This window comes from Belonocnema kinseyi, chromosome 3 (genome assembly GCF_010883055.1).
Source record: "Belonocnema kinseyi isolate 2016_QV_RU_SX_M_011 chromosome 3, B_treatae_v1, whole genome shotgun sequence".
Classification (NCBI taxonomy): Eukaryota; Metazoa; Arthropoda; class Insecta; order Hymenoptera; family Cynipidae; genus Belonocnema; species Belonocnema kinseyi.
In genome coordinates this window covers 97,932,073-97,947,968 of record NC_046659.1, presented here as the reverse complement: position 1 = coordinate 97,947,968, position 15,896 = coordinate 97,932,073, and the positions used below count along the sequence as shown (strand labels likewise).

The window sequence follows — 15,896 nt, the reverse complement described above, 5'->3', positions numbered from 1 at the left end:
TTTTAAATTATTACTTTTCAAATATTTCAATATTTTTGTAAGAAGCATTTAAATTATTTCCAGACTTTCTTCGAAATATATTGAAATATTCAAAAACTAATAATTTAAAATAAAACGAAACTCATTTTAAATTCCCTTAGAAATGGTAATTTTTTGTTTGCAATTTAATTTTTATCGTCTGTTAAAACTGTTAGAGAGTTTATAAATTATATTGTGGTAACAAAATGATAAGGCCAGAATTATATCCGAATATTAAAAAATAATTTACAATTAAAATATTCTCTTTCATCAGTAATGATTAGAAACATTCAGGAGTACATTTCATTTAATTATAATGTTATTATTATTATATTTTAGGTCTCGACATTTCACTCATGACAAAATAATATGTACATAATTTGTGGTTGGTAAGATCTTTCTACCATTTAAAAACCACAAAATTTCATTCAGAATAAACATCAGGAAAATAATATAATTTTGCATTGTTTCCTTGAAAGTTTGCCAGATATGATCTAAGGAAATATAGTTATTTCAAACTTCGCTGAATATTTATAAAATTTAAAAACAAATTATGTCTCAGTTTCTCTTATTTTATTACGGTTCTGGATACTTTTCTGAGCAATAATTTCAAATTTTAACTTTCCTCTTTCCTCACGCTATTATATATTTTTTTATTTATTATTCGTAAATAGATCATTTCGAATAAATTTTTTAGATGAATTTAATTAAAATCCAAAAATTAAACTTAAATTTGTTTTGCAGGGGCTAAAAGAACAAATTCAGAATAAAGTTTGTTTTGGTTTCTTAAATTAAAAGGCCGCTTTCTTAAGAAAAGTAATATTATACAAAGCAATTCATTTTTAAAGTCATATATCAAAGAATTCAATATAGAATAATTGTTAACATGTTAATTATAGAGGGTATCGCTAAGGTAATCGACGTGCCAAAAAGCATTCTTTTTAATTAAAAATGGTCAGAAAATGCAAAAGACAATGATTTTTAAAATATTTTTGTAATTTACTTTTTATTTCACCTTCGCTTCTTACCAATTAAAAAAAAATTGAATATTAATCAGTCATGAATTTTTTCTGGGGAAAATATTACCTGCAGCAATACTGTTTCCGGTTTCAAAAAAAAGTAAATAATCCTCAAATGTAGTTTTTTTTAAGTTTCGGAAAAAATTTGTTTTAACAATTTCAGCCATGTAAAAATTGTTAAAATAAATGTTTTTTATCACTTTTAAAATTTCTTTATTAAACATAATGTTTTTATTTTTATTTTAGATGACACCAACAGTAATATTATATTGATTTTAAAAATTATAGAAAAACTATTTATTTTAGATTATATTAGATTTTAGATTTACATTGGCACAACTTAAAAATAGGAGGAAAGTTTCGTTACTTATTCTTAATTTAGGAATAAAATAAAAAGTAAATTGCGAAAATTTTAGTTTTCATTTGAAAGTTAGTCTAATGTTTTCCTTTTAAAAATTGACACCATGAAAGAAAAATAAAACATTAGTTAATAATTATATTTCAACTCTCTAAGTATAGAGTAATTATTATTATATTAATTATAGAAATTATTGTTAAAAAAAATAGAAATCCGCTCTAATCACGTTCACTGCTTTAAATTAAAGAATTAATCAAAATAATGATAAATTTTAAATTTATATCATCTTAAGGAACTTCAAGCTAGAAGCATTAATTTATTCATGAAAATTGGTTCTTAAATTTTTTAAATATTCTCTTAAGATATTGTTCAAAGAAATCATTATAAAATTTGGCAGGAATCTAATGACATTTTTTTTATTATCTTGGAACTTGAATTATTTCTAAAATTTTTTGAAAATCCTGCAAAATAAAAAAATGACATTAAAATCTTTCAGATTATCTTTTCTAGAAATTTTAATGTAATTTTTTATTCTTTTAAAAACTTTCAAAATGCTTGAAAGGCTACTAAACTTTTTGTTCAAAATCTTCAAAAATCTATATTTTGTTTTATGTAACACCTTGTTGATTTTTACAACAAAGCAAAAAAAAACATTAATGAAAAGTTATGCAAATTATTGAATTGTAGAAACTTATTCTTTACTGGTATTTTTTTTATTTTTATATTAAAAAACACAAGAAAAAATTTAGCTATTTCAATTTAATTGTATTTTTTCTTCAATTTTCTACACTTTTGTACAAAAAAGTAAACATTTTAACCAAAAAATTACAGTTGTAAAAATTTTTTACTTTCTTGTAAGAATTTTTCCCGCCAGGGATGAATTAAAAATAAAAGAAATAAGAATGAAAAACAAATATCTCTTACCCATAGTTATGAAGAGATCCTTGCCCAAAAGGGCGTGAAAAGCACGCCCGAACTTCTTATTTCTCGACAAAAACAGTTAATTTTTTACACCTATTTTAAGCTGGCGATTCCGCAGATGGTCTGAGTAATACTGAAGCTTGAACGAAGTGAGTGCACTTGAGGTAGAAGCACGCGCCCGCCTTATTCCCAAAGACACCGTTATCTACTCACTAGTTATATTCAGCTATCTTCTTCATTGTAGTAAGAAATGCTTCACCGACACGTGTGTAAAATCTGTTTTCTGTTTTTATTTCACATCTGCTTCACACACGTAGGAAAGACTTCACACACACAGGAAAAACTGCGCACGCGCAGGAAAGTCTGACACGCAACTTTCCTCAGGGAAAGAATAGGTACACATGCGCAGAGATTCCCCATAGACTTCCATAATCGACCGAGCAATACGCGTCAGGAAATTTGTACGCAATTATACACGAAAAGCAAGTTTGATATAGCTATGGATTTCAAACTTTTATAATGAATAAGGTGGGTCTGGTCCAAAATTTTTATAATTATGAAAAATGTTTTTTTGTAAATTTTTTGTTGTTGCTTTTTTCATCATTATAAAAATTTAGGACTAGTCCCTCCTTTCTTACAGCTTCTTACTTATTATCCCAAATTTTCAACTCGATATGACGCTTTGTGTGAAAATAAGTTTAGGAAATAAAAAAAGTGTCGATAAGGTGGGAATCTGGTCACGTAACCCACTCGTCACATGGCCTTAGGGAAAACATTTTTTATACGGAATAGTTAAATTTTGAATAATAAAAATACATTTTTAATCAATCAGTTTCATTTACAACCAAATATTTGAACTTTAAAATATAAGAGGCAATTTTTCTACAAAATAGTTGAGCTTTTCACCAAATAGTTCAATTTTCAATTAAATAGTCGTACTTTTATAGCAAAAGATTAAACTTCAACTAGAACAGTTACATTTTCAACCAAAAAGTTAAATTTTTAAGCCAAAAAGACAAATATTTTATAAGACAGTTGAAGTTTAAACAAAAAGACGAATTCTCAATAAAAAATGTAATAATTGATATCTCAGCTAAAAAAGACGAATTTTCAACAAACAGTTGAAAGCAAAATAATTAACTTTGCAACAATATAGTAGGATTTTTAACCAAATAATTTTATTTTCAACCTGTAAAGATAAATTCTTAACAAAAATATAGCAGTTGATATTTTAACTTGAAAAAATGAAATTTCTGCAAGGCGAGATGAATTTTAAAGTCACAACGATGAACTTCTAACTAAGAAGATTAATTTTCTATAAAAAACTTTAGTTTTAAATAAAAAATAGTTAAATTGAACCAAAAAAATACGAATTTTTAACCAATTAGTTAAATCCTCAAACAAAAAGTTTAATTTTCAACAAAACAGTTGCATTTTTATCTCAGAAAAGGTTGTATTTTTCTACCAAAAAAGGTAAATTAAAAAAAAACGAATGTAAAAAAATAGTTACATTTTAAACCAAGAAAGATTTTAGTTGAATTTTCAACACTAGAATATAAATTTCCAACCGAATGTTTCTATTTAATAAATTTTGATTAATTTCTTGCTTGGAATAAAAAAAATCATTAGATGGTGAAGATTATTTTTTGACTGTTTTGCATTTTTAACTCTAGAATTTTTTAAGCAGGGATTCAGAATCATCCAATCGAGTTCTTCCAGGGGACAAACTTTATTATTTGACTTATATTTTGTAAAAATCAGAAAGCTCATTCACTTTTAAAGAATTATGGATTTCACAGAAAGATGTTTTCGCAGAAAAAAATGACAGTAAAAATCGTATTAAGCCTCTGATATGATAAATTTCGCTTCACAACTTTACACTTTATTTATCCATATTTTTCATGATAAATACCTTCTAGAAAGAAAAACGGAAAAATATAATATATTTATCAAATATCTTATAATAAAAAATGTTATCTAAAAATGTAAGTTTACATAAACATTTGATTATATTGTCAAAATTTTCGTTAATTTTGAATAGCGACTGAAAAAGCTTCTTTGGTTCAAAATTCAACTACTTACTTAGTTGAAAGTGAAACTAATTTGTTCCAAATTGATTTTTCCCCCTTGATGATTCATCAATTCAGTTTATATATATTTTCTTTTCTTTAACTTCAACTATTTTGTTAGCCTTATTTATTCTCTGTTTGTTTAACTCATAATTCAACTATTGCCTGTTTCGTAAACATGAATCTTTTTTAGTTAAAATTTAACTATTTGTTTGAAAAATTCTGCATTTTGTTGAAACTTTTTGTCTTTTGGGTCGAAAATTGATATTGTTTTAACTGAAAGTGCAATAATAAAATTTGTTATTAATAAATTTAACATTTTTTCAGATCTATTATGCACACAAATGTGGCATTTTTTTATCAAAGCCCTTTAACTAAAACTCAATAATTGAATTCATTATGTATGTGAACCTGGCAACATTCCTTCCATCGAGTTTTTAAAATTACTTAATCGGTATTAAGGAAAACCGACAACACTGTTTTTGAGATTTTCGTGATACACCTATTCTTCAGAGAAGGATTATGTCCCCGCGAAGTACAATAATTACTGTCACGTGACCTCAAACCTCCCAATACAAATTTGTCCATACACCAGAACCCCGATTTTGTAAGTCCCGGATTTGTAATTGCTAGAATTGCCAGCCCACACAGTTTCTCAGGGGGCAGAGCGAAAGCCGGTTGAGGCTCTAGCTTCAAAAAGGCCAATTCCAAACAATTTAGGTAGCGCTGACTGTTTACGTATTGATTCCCTTGATTTATTAACAAAGCTATTTTCAGGCAACTTCCGTCACTGTTGCTAAATCGGGGTTTTGATGAAGTCATCTCGCTCATAAGCTCGAATTACGGATGGAAGGCGTCATATCTTCTGAAGTTATTTAATTATTAATTAAAACTATTATTAAAATTTGCTTAAATATTAAAAAATCACGGTAAATTAAGTTTTTTAAAATTATTTAATATTGTGTGTCCTAGTAAAATATACACTATACTGATAATCTCATTTGTAGCACTTAGCATCACCGTACGCTGACCTGAGATCCGGAGATGGATTCTCGCTTTCTCTTTTGCAATCGCTACTTGTTACTAAAGTGCCAAAGGCAATACAATAAAAAAGGTGATACTTCTATTCTTCTAAAAAAGCTGAGGAGTCACATTGCAATGATTTAAAAGCTTCACAGAATTCCACAAAACAAACATTTGAAAGGGTTGCTACAGAATCTTAATTTAGAAATTTCCTGACTTTACCATAAAATTTTTTTCGATTTTCCTTGACCGTTATAAAATTTTCTTTCAGATATAAAATCAACTTTACACCCGGCCATTAGGCTCATCAAGAATATTAGAATATGCAAAAGATCGTTCGATTTTAATTAAACTTAGTGAAATTATAGTGTTGTATAAGAGACATTGTGGACCCAACGGATTTTTTTAAATTTTCGAAAATTTTGCAGTCACACCGTATTGAATTATTCGGTTGAAGTTTTTTGATTTATCGATACTTCTGGAACCGATAATTCAATTTTGTTGAAATTTGGCAGTATTAGGAATGAAATTATTAATTTTTAAGCTGCATAGAGTCCAAAGAAATTTTTGATTTAATTTTGTATGAAATACTCCCCTTTTATTTTACTTTTCTAAATAGGATATAGAGACTTCTTATGAAAATACATTTCATTTAAAAAGAAATTATTGTGACTTCTGGTTCCCGAGATATCGTCATTTTAGTAAGAACATACCAGAGTTGGGTAGTAACTTGTTACAAATAACTAAGTTACTAAAAAGTAACGTTATTTGTAACTTAAGGATAATTTAGTTACTATTTAAACAGGTAAATTGTAACGTAACTTACGATTTCTGCAATAACTTGGAACTTTAATTTTAGTTACTTTAAAGTTACTTGGTGCTTTTGTATATTATCTCCTTTTAAGATTAACTCTATTGGTTCACGATTACGCTATTTTCTAGAAAGTTCGTATTTTTGGGTTGCATACAAACTGTAATTGATTCCAAATTAAACTCATTTTTATAAAATTCAAGCATTTTCTTAGAAATTCAACTATTTTGTTTGGTTGAAAAGTAACTTTTTTGTTAAAAATTCATATTTTCGGTTTGAAAATGCAACCGTTTTTTAGAAAATATGTGTTTTTGGTTTTGAAAATTCAAGAATTTAGTTGGAATTTTTCTCCTTGGGTTCAAAATTTGGCTTTCTCGTTTCAAAACTTGTCTTCTTTGGAAAAAATCTAATTTTTGTTTTTTGAAAATTCAACTACTTTGGTAGAAAATTATTTTGCTCTGGTTAAGAATTCAGCTATTTTGTCAAAAAATCTTCTTTTTTGGTTGAATTAAAATGTGAATTCAACTATTTTGGTAGAAATTTTAACTGTTAAGTTGAAAAATAACAAAAAAGTGTGTTGAAATCCAGACGTAAGAAAACGGGAACGTCTGGACACTAATATTTGTCTTAAAAATTTTTAATTGTGGATAAAAAGTGTGGAAGAATACTCATATGATAAAGTATCACATGGCCTTAATTAAAATATCTTTGAAAGGTTTCAAGTGAACAAATAAATTTAATTCAAGTTCCTAGGAAAATTTGGAATATTTTGAGGTAATTGTTGTAAATTTTGAATGATTTTTCAAAACTTTAAGAAAAATTCCAGTCAGCTAAAAATATTTTCAAGAAATTAAGAGGTATTTTATGGACTAAAAATATTTTATAACTTGGAAGCATTTCCGAACCTTCATATAATATATTTTAATTCTGCAAAACTTCTAGAAGTCAGATATTTATTTGATAAGGGCTCGAACTCTGTTAATTATTTTGTAAATTCTTTTTTGACACGCCTGAAATATTCAAAAATTTGTGATAATTTCCTCATGAAATTATAAAATTTATATTCATATAATTCTAAAAAAACTGCTTATACTTCTTTCCTCGTAAGTAACTTCAAAATTTGTGTGAATGAAGAAATATTCAAAAGCATTGTTATGTTACATCAAACTATTGTTTTATTCATTTCTATACTGCACTTCATCTTTAAAAAAAAACTTATTTTTATTTACAAGATGTCTATTAAGTTTTTAAGACTAATACAAAAAAATGTGACGTAACTGCATTTAGAGGGCGTGGGGAGATAAAATAGTCAAACATAACGTTATGAAATGTGTCAACGCTCCCTAATAAATAACACTATTCGTAAATTTTACGATACATGGATATTCACTGAATTCATTCTTTAAGAATCTAATTTCAACAAGAATATAAGTGCTCAGAAAATTTTAAGTAATGAATAGTTATTAGAAAATTTGGTAAATAATAAAAATAAGTACAAAAGTAAGCGCGCGCATATAATACTCTCATAATCGTAACTAAGTTTCATTACAAGTTACTTTTAAAAAGAATAATAAAGGTACCCTAAAAGCTTCAAATAAGTTACCACCCAACATTGGAAGGAATGTAATGTTTCGAAAAAAACAAACAATAATATGATTTTATTTACAATAAAGAAATAAGCTGACAATAAAATAAATAATTTCTAAGAAGGATATTGAAATTCACCTGAACTGCACTGCGAAACTGCTAATGTGACACAAAATAGAGCGATACAGTTGTTCATTTTTCATTTGTGAATAACAATCTGCCACTCTGATTCCTTTGACTGACACTGTCTTAATGATACTGAACCTAAAGTTCTCTTTTATAAGTTCAATCAGCAATCAGCATCGTGTGTTTAGAAGAAGTGCAATATGGGAAAGCTCAATAAGACTCATATCAAAAATAAAATGATCATATTGCCTCATTGCTTATCTATTATGTCTGTGAGTGTCAACAACACCTGATTTTAAAATATTTCCTCACGAAACACTTGGCACGAGCTTTTTTATTTAAAAAAATAAAAATTATTGGAATTTATTAATGCCTAACATTCTGACTGAAGATTCAAACAGCAAGTACAAGGAATTTATAATATTCATTCATGAGAATTAATTATACGATAAAAACAATGACCCGGAAGATGTAAAAGAGAGTTTGAAATTAAATTGGCAACCAACGGAAAAGTGTCAAAGGCAAAAACTGTCAGCCCAAATGCTCGAATGTACACAGGTGGTCTATTTTAATATCAAATAAAAAATTGTACTATTTTTGGAACTCAGATTTCAGAAGATATATTGTAAGGGCTGCAAACAAAAATTTCACAGTAAATTAGGGATCTCGGAAAAATGTCCAATTTTACAAAAGCTGCCTGTGTATCATGCCGGTTAACACTTACTGTCAATTTTAATATAAAATTAAAAAAGTTTACCATTTTCGTGACAAAGATTTTAAAACATATTACACGAGGAGTATACAAAATTTCAAATTAAATTCCCGTTTATTGGAAAATTGCAAAATCTAAGAAAATCTGCCACGGTGACTTTTAATACTTTTAAGATAAAAAAGTGTCCAATTTGACTCTTTTCAAGTATTCAAACATTCAATACATTTTTTATGCCCCTGGGTAACATTTTTTAGAATTCGGAGTTCATAAACTATATACTTTTTTATTTTATATTAACCCTCAAAACCTAGACTGGGTATAATATACCCGGACGATATTTTTTGCTCGCTATATAGTTTTTCAGTTTTGTGAAAATATCTATAGCAATATGTCAAATTCATCTTACTAAATTTAGAGTATTCATTTTCGGTAGACTTTTAGCAATAATTAAAAAAAGAAAAAAAATGCTGATGCGTTAATTAGAACTAAAGATATTGAAGTCTTGGCTGAGAGGGTTAAAATTTAATACATAGTGAATTATCTTTGGTCTTATAATTGATAGTTTGAAATTTGGACTCAAAAGCTATAAAACTCATAAGAAAAATTAAAATTGATCTGATATATTAGTAGAGAAAATTTAATTATACACTTGCCCCCCTCAATATTTTCGATGGTCATGGTAAACGAATCTTCCATGTCTGAGGGGCCATTCACCTTGAAATTAGATGAATCTTTGCCGAAGATTGCATTTGATTTCATGAGTTAATTTCGCATTTCATAGGATTTTAGACGATTGCTCTGGACTGCGTCTGATTTCACGCTGACTGTTCGATGATTGCTCGCACAGGACGCACTCACGGTTACACTATATATAACGTCAAGTGTGACGCAGCCATGACATGGTGGTTAATCAAAAGTATAGTGTTATATGAAAAACGGGCAATATTAAATATCGATTTCGGGCAGTATTACATTTTTCAATAAAAACCTTTAATAATGAATAACAAAATATTTAATGAATAATAAAATCGTACCGTCTGTGGTTACGGATTTTTCCGTAACTTTAGCCCCCTTTCCTGGTCGTTCAAGGCTAACGTTATGGAATTTGACGTAATTCTAACCCTTTATACAGCTTGTTCAGCTCAAACGTTATGGAAAATTTTGTAACCATAGACATTGCCTAATAAAATATATATATTGAATAAAATGTACACTTATAAGATTATTTGCACTGAGAAAGGGAGATATATTCTAAAAATTTAATGAATTATTACACAAAATATTGTCAAAAAATCTTTGGAAATACCGACTACCGCAATTTGTGACACATTCGCGACGCATCTTGGGATCTACCGATTGCCGTAATGCCTGCCCTATATTTAAAAAATGATAAGTTTAATCAGTTTGATGACCTTTTTTTAACGTATCAGGGTGAATCACCCATCAAGCAATATATGTATTAACATATCCTTAGAATATACCAACAGACACTTGCAACCAGTAAATGTTGCTGATGTTTTTTTGCTCCTGTATTTTGTTTGAAAAGTTAAAAATTTCATAAATTTAAGGAACATAATTGAGGCGCTAAGAACGACGACTAAATAAGGCCCAGTTTAGGCGAAAATTGTTTCTTACAGTTACAAGTACTTCAGGTTTTGGCCTATCGATAAATGTTAGAAATATGCAAAGAAACAAATTTAATTTTGCCACAAAACGTGGTTAAAGTTGAATAATCCGGTAGCCACTAACACTTCTGTATGCACTAATAGGTTCCCGAGATTACTCTTTTTTAGAACGTCAAAAAAAGGCCCCTGATTACGAATATCTTGGGTAGGTTTTTGAAATATGGGTCAATTTTGGTTTAAACAATTTTTTTGAAACAATTTAATTTGTTATAAACAAAAAAAATTTGGACTTTTTTCGCACGACGAACCGTTTGCAATGCACATCGTTATAAACAAATGATTTTTTAACCAAATTGCCATCTTTGCACAGTGTTACCTCAAAATCAATAATTCAGAAAATTTTTTAATTTGTACACTGTCTATATCAAGGATAGATCTCTTAAAACGGAAAAGAAATCTTCTAATCGAATAAAAACTTATCTCCTTAAGTTATTGTTAAAAAGTTGCTATTTTTAAGAGGAAACCGTTTAGATTCTTCATTTATTAATAAACAATCATCCAGATCAACCAGTGTCATAATGTTGCTTCAAATTGTTGCGAAAACTTTATCTAGCATCATTGACATAATTTGTTGCTCGATTTGGATCAATCTTGCTGCTTACTGGTTTGTGCGGTCGCTGAACCCGACAGTGAAGTCAAAATTACAAAATTTAAAATGGCGGATAAAAATACCCACCATTTTGAATTTTCCAATTTTTACTTCAAATTCGGTTTCAACGACCCCAAAATCCCATAAGTACCTGGATTGGTCCAAATCGAGCCGTTTTTTTGTATTTTCATCCACCATGTTGGATCGGCCATTTTGAATTTTCGATTTTTGACTTCAGATTCGGATTCAGTGATCCCAAAAACTCCCGTGTGAGATTTGAATGCAAAATCGGAGTAAGTGAAATAAGAAAAAAGATGATTGACGCATTTTACGTCAATGCCACATAGGGCACGGAAAATTTGGCGCATTCTGCGTCAATGCCAACGAAGGGATTAATAATGATCATCAATTACCAGAATTGACTTTAATTTTTTTTAATAATTCTTGACACATGATCTAAAAGCCACAATTTTCAAATTATTACCGATTACTTTTTTCTTATATCCTTAATTTTACTATAAAGAATTTAATTATCTTAGGTAGCATTTTCGATATCTGACCCTTATTGTTCATAACTATTGTTATAACTCTGGTGATATTTTCTCGTACGACGAGCCATTATTTACTTAAGGCCTTATAGACAATGTATTTTTTGTAAACATAGCCTCACCTAAAAGCCACAAATTTCAAGTTATGAGCGATTACCTTTTATTATATCCTTTATTTTACTATAGAGAATGTTTTATTTTGTCCTATACATTCATAAAAAAATTAAGAAAAAATCTATTTTAGTCGATCATGTGTCACAAACTGTCAAAATTCTTATTATTTTCCGAATAATATATTAATCCAGCCAAAACTTAGCTGTAAAATCGAAGGCATAAAATGTACCAAATCTGTATTAAGTTATTAAATAAATAATAAGTACAAACCTACCTCTTATCTATTATAAAAGAAAAAGTATTAGAAACTATAATTGATTGATTTTATTGATGACAGTATATTTTTGACGCATAATTTGAATTTATACTGATTATGTGAAACATGCATATTATATATTTGTCTAGGAAATCATGTTTTGCTTTTTGGGCGTATCCTCTAAACATGGACGATATGATACTGAACTATAAAACATTAATCGATCAGCCATTAACTAGTGGCTGACGAGCCAATAACTCGCGGATGAACAGCCTATAACTAGCGGCTGACCAGCTCATAACTAGCGGCTGACCAGCCTATGTCTAGCGGCTGACCAGATGGTCTGGCCCTGGGTCTAGCCAGAAAAAACGTTACACTTTTGGCCAGGCCCAGGACAGATCATCTGGTCAGCGCCAGGGCTGGAAAGCTGGCGGTTTGGTCTGGGCCAGGCCAGCGCCAGAACATTTTTCCACACGGGAGAATGCATTCATAAAAAATAAATTTTGTATAAGGCCATAAATAAATAATGGCTAGTCCTAGGAAAAAATATCACAAGAGTCAAAAGTTTTATTTTGTGCCATAGATTAATAAGAAAATGAAGAAAAAATCAATTTTTTATTTGAGCGTTTTTGTTAATAACAATAGTTATAAAAAATAAGGGGCATATATCGAAAATGCTACCCGCGATAATTACATTCTTTTTAGTAAAACTAAGAATATAAAAAAAGGTAAGCGCTAATAACTTGAAAATTGTGGCTTTTAGGGGAGGGTGTATTTATAAAAAATACATTGTTTATAAGGCCATAAATAAATAATGGCTCGTCGTACGAGAAAATATCACATGAGTGAAAAGTTTTAGTTTGTGCCATAGATTAATAAGAAAATGAAGAAAAAATCGATTTTTCATTTGAGCGTTTTAGTTAATAACAATAGTTATAAACAATAAGGGGCATATATCGAAAATGCTAACCGCGATAATTACATTCTTTATAGTAAAACTAAGTTTTATTTTGTGCCATAGAATGATAAAAAATCCGCCCGCTTCGCGGGTACATTCTCATAGCGCGCTGCGCGCGCGGCTCGCAAGTTTGAGCGCGCCTAGGACGCGCGACTGTTGGTTCTCGCGCTCGATAATGTATTTACCTCGCGCTCCGCGCTCGTTCTTTGTATATTCCTTACACTTGTCCATAGATTTTTTAAAACTGAAAGTCAAAACATCGACAACAGTAATTTGGTGATAGTGACTTCCTTTTTGTTAAAGCTCCTTCGGCTTTTACGAATATATTCTCATCACGTATCTTGTGCTTCACACTCGAATATTTGTATCTGTCAACAGTTTTAATTAGGGTATCGAAAAAATTAATTTTACATCGACAGATGCTCGAATAATACATTTGTTTATTAAATTTGTTTTTAAAAATCATAAAATATGTCAACTCATCATGAATGTTTCCAAATTTATTACGAAGTTCCCAATTAAAAGTTTGATTTCGAAACAAAAGAAAATTGTTGCGTCGATAGATGTCCCAATAATGCATTTGTTTATTAAATTTGTTTGTAAAAAATCATAAAAGTGATCAAAAATTATGAATTTTGCTGAAATTGTAATGATGTTCCCAACTAAACAGACTGCCATTGAAAAAAACGAATTTTTCTGTCGACTAACGCCCAAACAATATATTTTTGATTAAATTTGTTTAAAAAATCATAAGATTAATCAACAAATTATAAATTTTGCTGAAATTATCATAAATTTCCGAATTGAAAAAATTGGCATTGAAAAAAACGAAAATTTCTGTCGAAAAATGCCTGATTACTGCATTTGTACATTAAATTTGTTTATAATATAAACAATTATAATCAAAAGACAAATGTTGTACATAATATTGTTTCTATTCCAATTTTTTGCAACATAACGTGAAAAAACGTGTATTTATGAAAAATCCTACAGAAATTTTTTTCAACAAATAATTTGTGATAACAAATTTTTTTTGTATATTTTCTAATGTTGGAATATCTTTAACTAATGCTATTTTATGCTTCTTAAGCGATTTCAACCATTATCCTTTTAGTGATGAGCACCGGGAAGGTCAAATGGAAAAAAGGCAATTTTTTCGTCATATTTGTTTATTTATAACAAAAATTGAAAATCTAATTCAAAAATCCGGCTGGACAACTCTCTTAGAAATCTTATTAGCTTTTTTCTAATTTTTGTGTCGAAATCGGTGAAGGTTTGTGGGTAGTACGTTATTCTGAACCAAACAAGTTATTTTTCTTCCCAGTGTGCGGCACTCCTTTAGGTACGAAACCAAAAACTCTTTTTTTTTTAGAATAATCTTGTAATAATCTTTGTACAGAACAATTTGAATTTTGAAAAAAAGTAGTCTCAACAATTTACAAAATACGCTCACTTTTTGAATTTTTATCCAAAATGGCTGGCTAACCAACTTGACCTTTATTTTAGGACACTAAAAGAGTATACCAAAGGCCAATCCAATCTGTCAATTTTTTCGAAAGTTATCGTGCTGACAAACTGAAAATCTACAGACACACACACAGATAGACACACAAAAAGACATATAAATTCGTAAAAACCTGTTTTTCGGATTCAGCGGGTCTCAAAACGTGGACATTTAACAAAAACGGAGGAGGTCAAATTTTACACAAATCTAATACCTTGATGAGAATGTGAAAATTAAGGAAAAATCGATTTTTTTAATTGAGCGTTTTTTTTAATAACAATAGTTATAAACAATAAGGGTTAGATATCGAAAATGCTACCCATGATAATTAAATTCTCTATGGTAAAATTAAGGATATAAAAAAGTTAATAGCTAGTAACTTAAAATTTGCGGCTTTAAGGGGAGGGTATGTTTATAAAAAATACATTGTTTATAAGGCCATAAATAAATAATAGCTCGTCTTTGGAGAAAATATCAGCAAAGTGAAAAGTTTAATCATGTGTGAAGCAATAAAAAAGAAAATTGAAGGCAATTCGTCGTACGAAAAAAGTGCAAGACGCAAAAAAGTTTTATTTTTGCTCAACCACGTTAAAAATGATTTTATACAATTTTATCTATGAATAATGGAATTGTTTTTAAGAATTGTTTAAACAAAAATTGACCCATATTTTAAAAACCTACACAAGATATTCGTATAATCAGGGGCCTTTTTTGACCTTTTTAAAAAGAGTAATCTCGGGGACCTATTAGTGTATACAGAAGTGTTAGTGGCGACTGGATTAGAGGTGGTTGTTAAGAAATGATAAAGACCACGGTGTAAAGATTATTTTGGTTTCATTTCTCTCATTAAATGATATATTGATAAGGATTAATCTCGTATTTTATGTTTCGTGTAATTTTTTTATAGTAAAAGATCATTTTCAAAGCTTATTCTGTAAGTTTCCATCCTAAGTCCATATAACCACTTTTTCACTTCTTGTATTAACTTTTTATTAACTTTATACGTCACAATTTATCCAAAATTATGCTTTTTAAATAAATAACAATTTTATATAAATTCTAAGTAACAGGAATTCTAAATTTATTTCAATTTTATACTGTTTTCGTTTTAAAATTAAATAATTTTTATTTCAGTTTACAATTTCTTGTAAAGTAAAAATTTTAAAAATTGAATATATTAACTTCAATACATTAATAACTTAACTTAGTTGTAAGTGCAACCTTTAAAATTACAGTATAATCATAATGAATATTAGAAAAGTTAAAAATCAATCAGTAAAATTTAATCAGAAAAGTAAGATTTGAAGAAAATTTCTTTTAACTTTGAAGGATTTTAGATAATTTCCGAAAAATTTTGAATAATTTTCATAAGTATTTAGAAGTTTTATAAAAATTTCAGAAATAATTTTAAATTTAGACTTATTCCAAAAATATCAAAGTAAAATGTAGAGTTTAAGATTTTGTTAAGCGTTTTAAGAATTTTGAAAGGTTTAAAGATAATACAACAATTTTTTTAAGATACGACTTAAAATAAAATCTATTCTTATTCTAAGATAAACAATTTTCAGTTTAAAAAGCTTTAATCGTTCAATTTTTAT

General features: G+C 28.4%; 1 protein-coding gene across 1 annotated transcript in view; it reads right to left on the bottom strand.

Annotated features, from left to right (window-relative positions):
- Positions 1-2,575, bottom strand: part of LOC117168991 (mitochondrial amidoxime reducing component 2) — a 31,804-nt gene extending 29,229 nt beyond the window's left edge. The window contains exon 1 of the mRNA XM_033355022.1: positions 2,320-2,575. Within this exon, the coding sequence (XP_033210913.1) occupies positions 2,320-2,323 (4 nt within the window). The 5' untranslated portion in view covers positions 2,324-2,575. The remainder of the gene's footprint in view (positions 1-2,319) is intronic.
- Between the last annotated feature and the right edge of the window lie 13,321 nt (positions 2,576-15,896).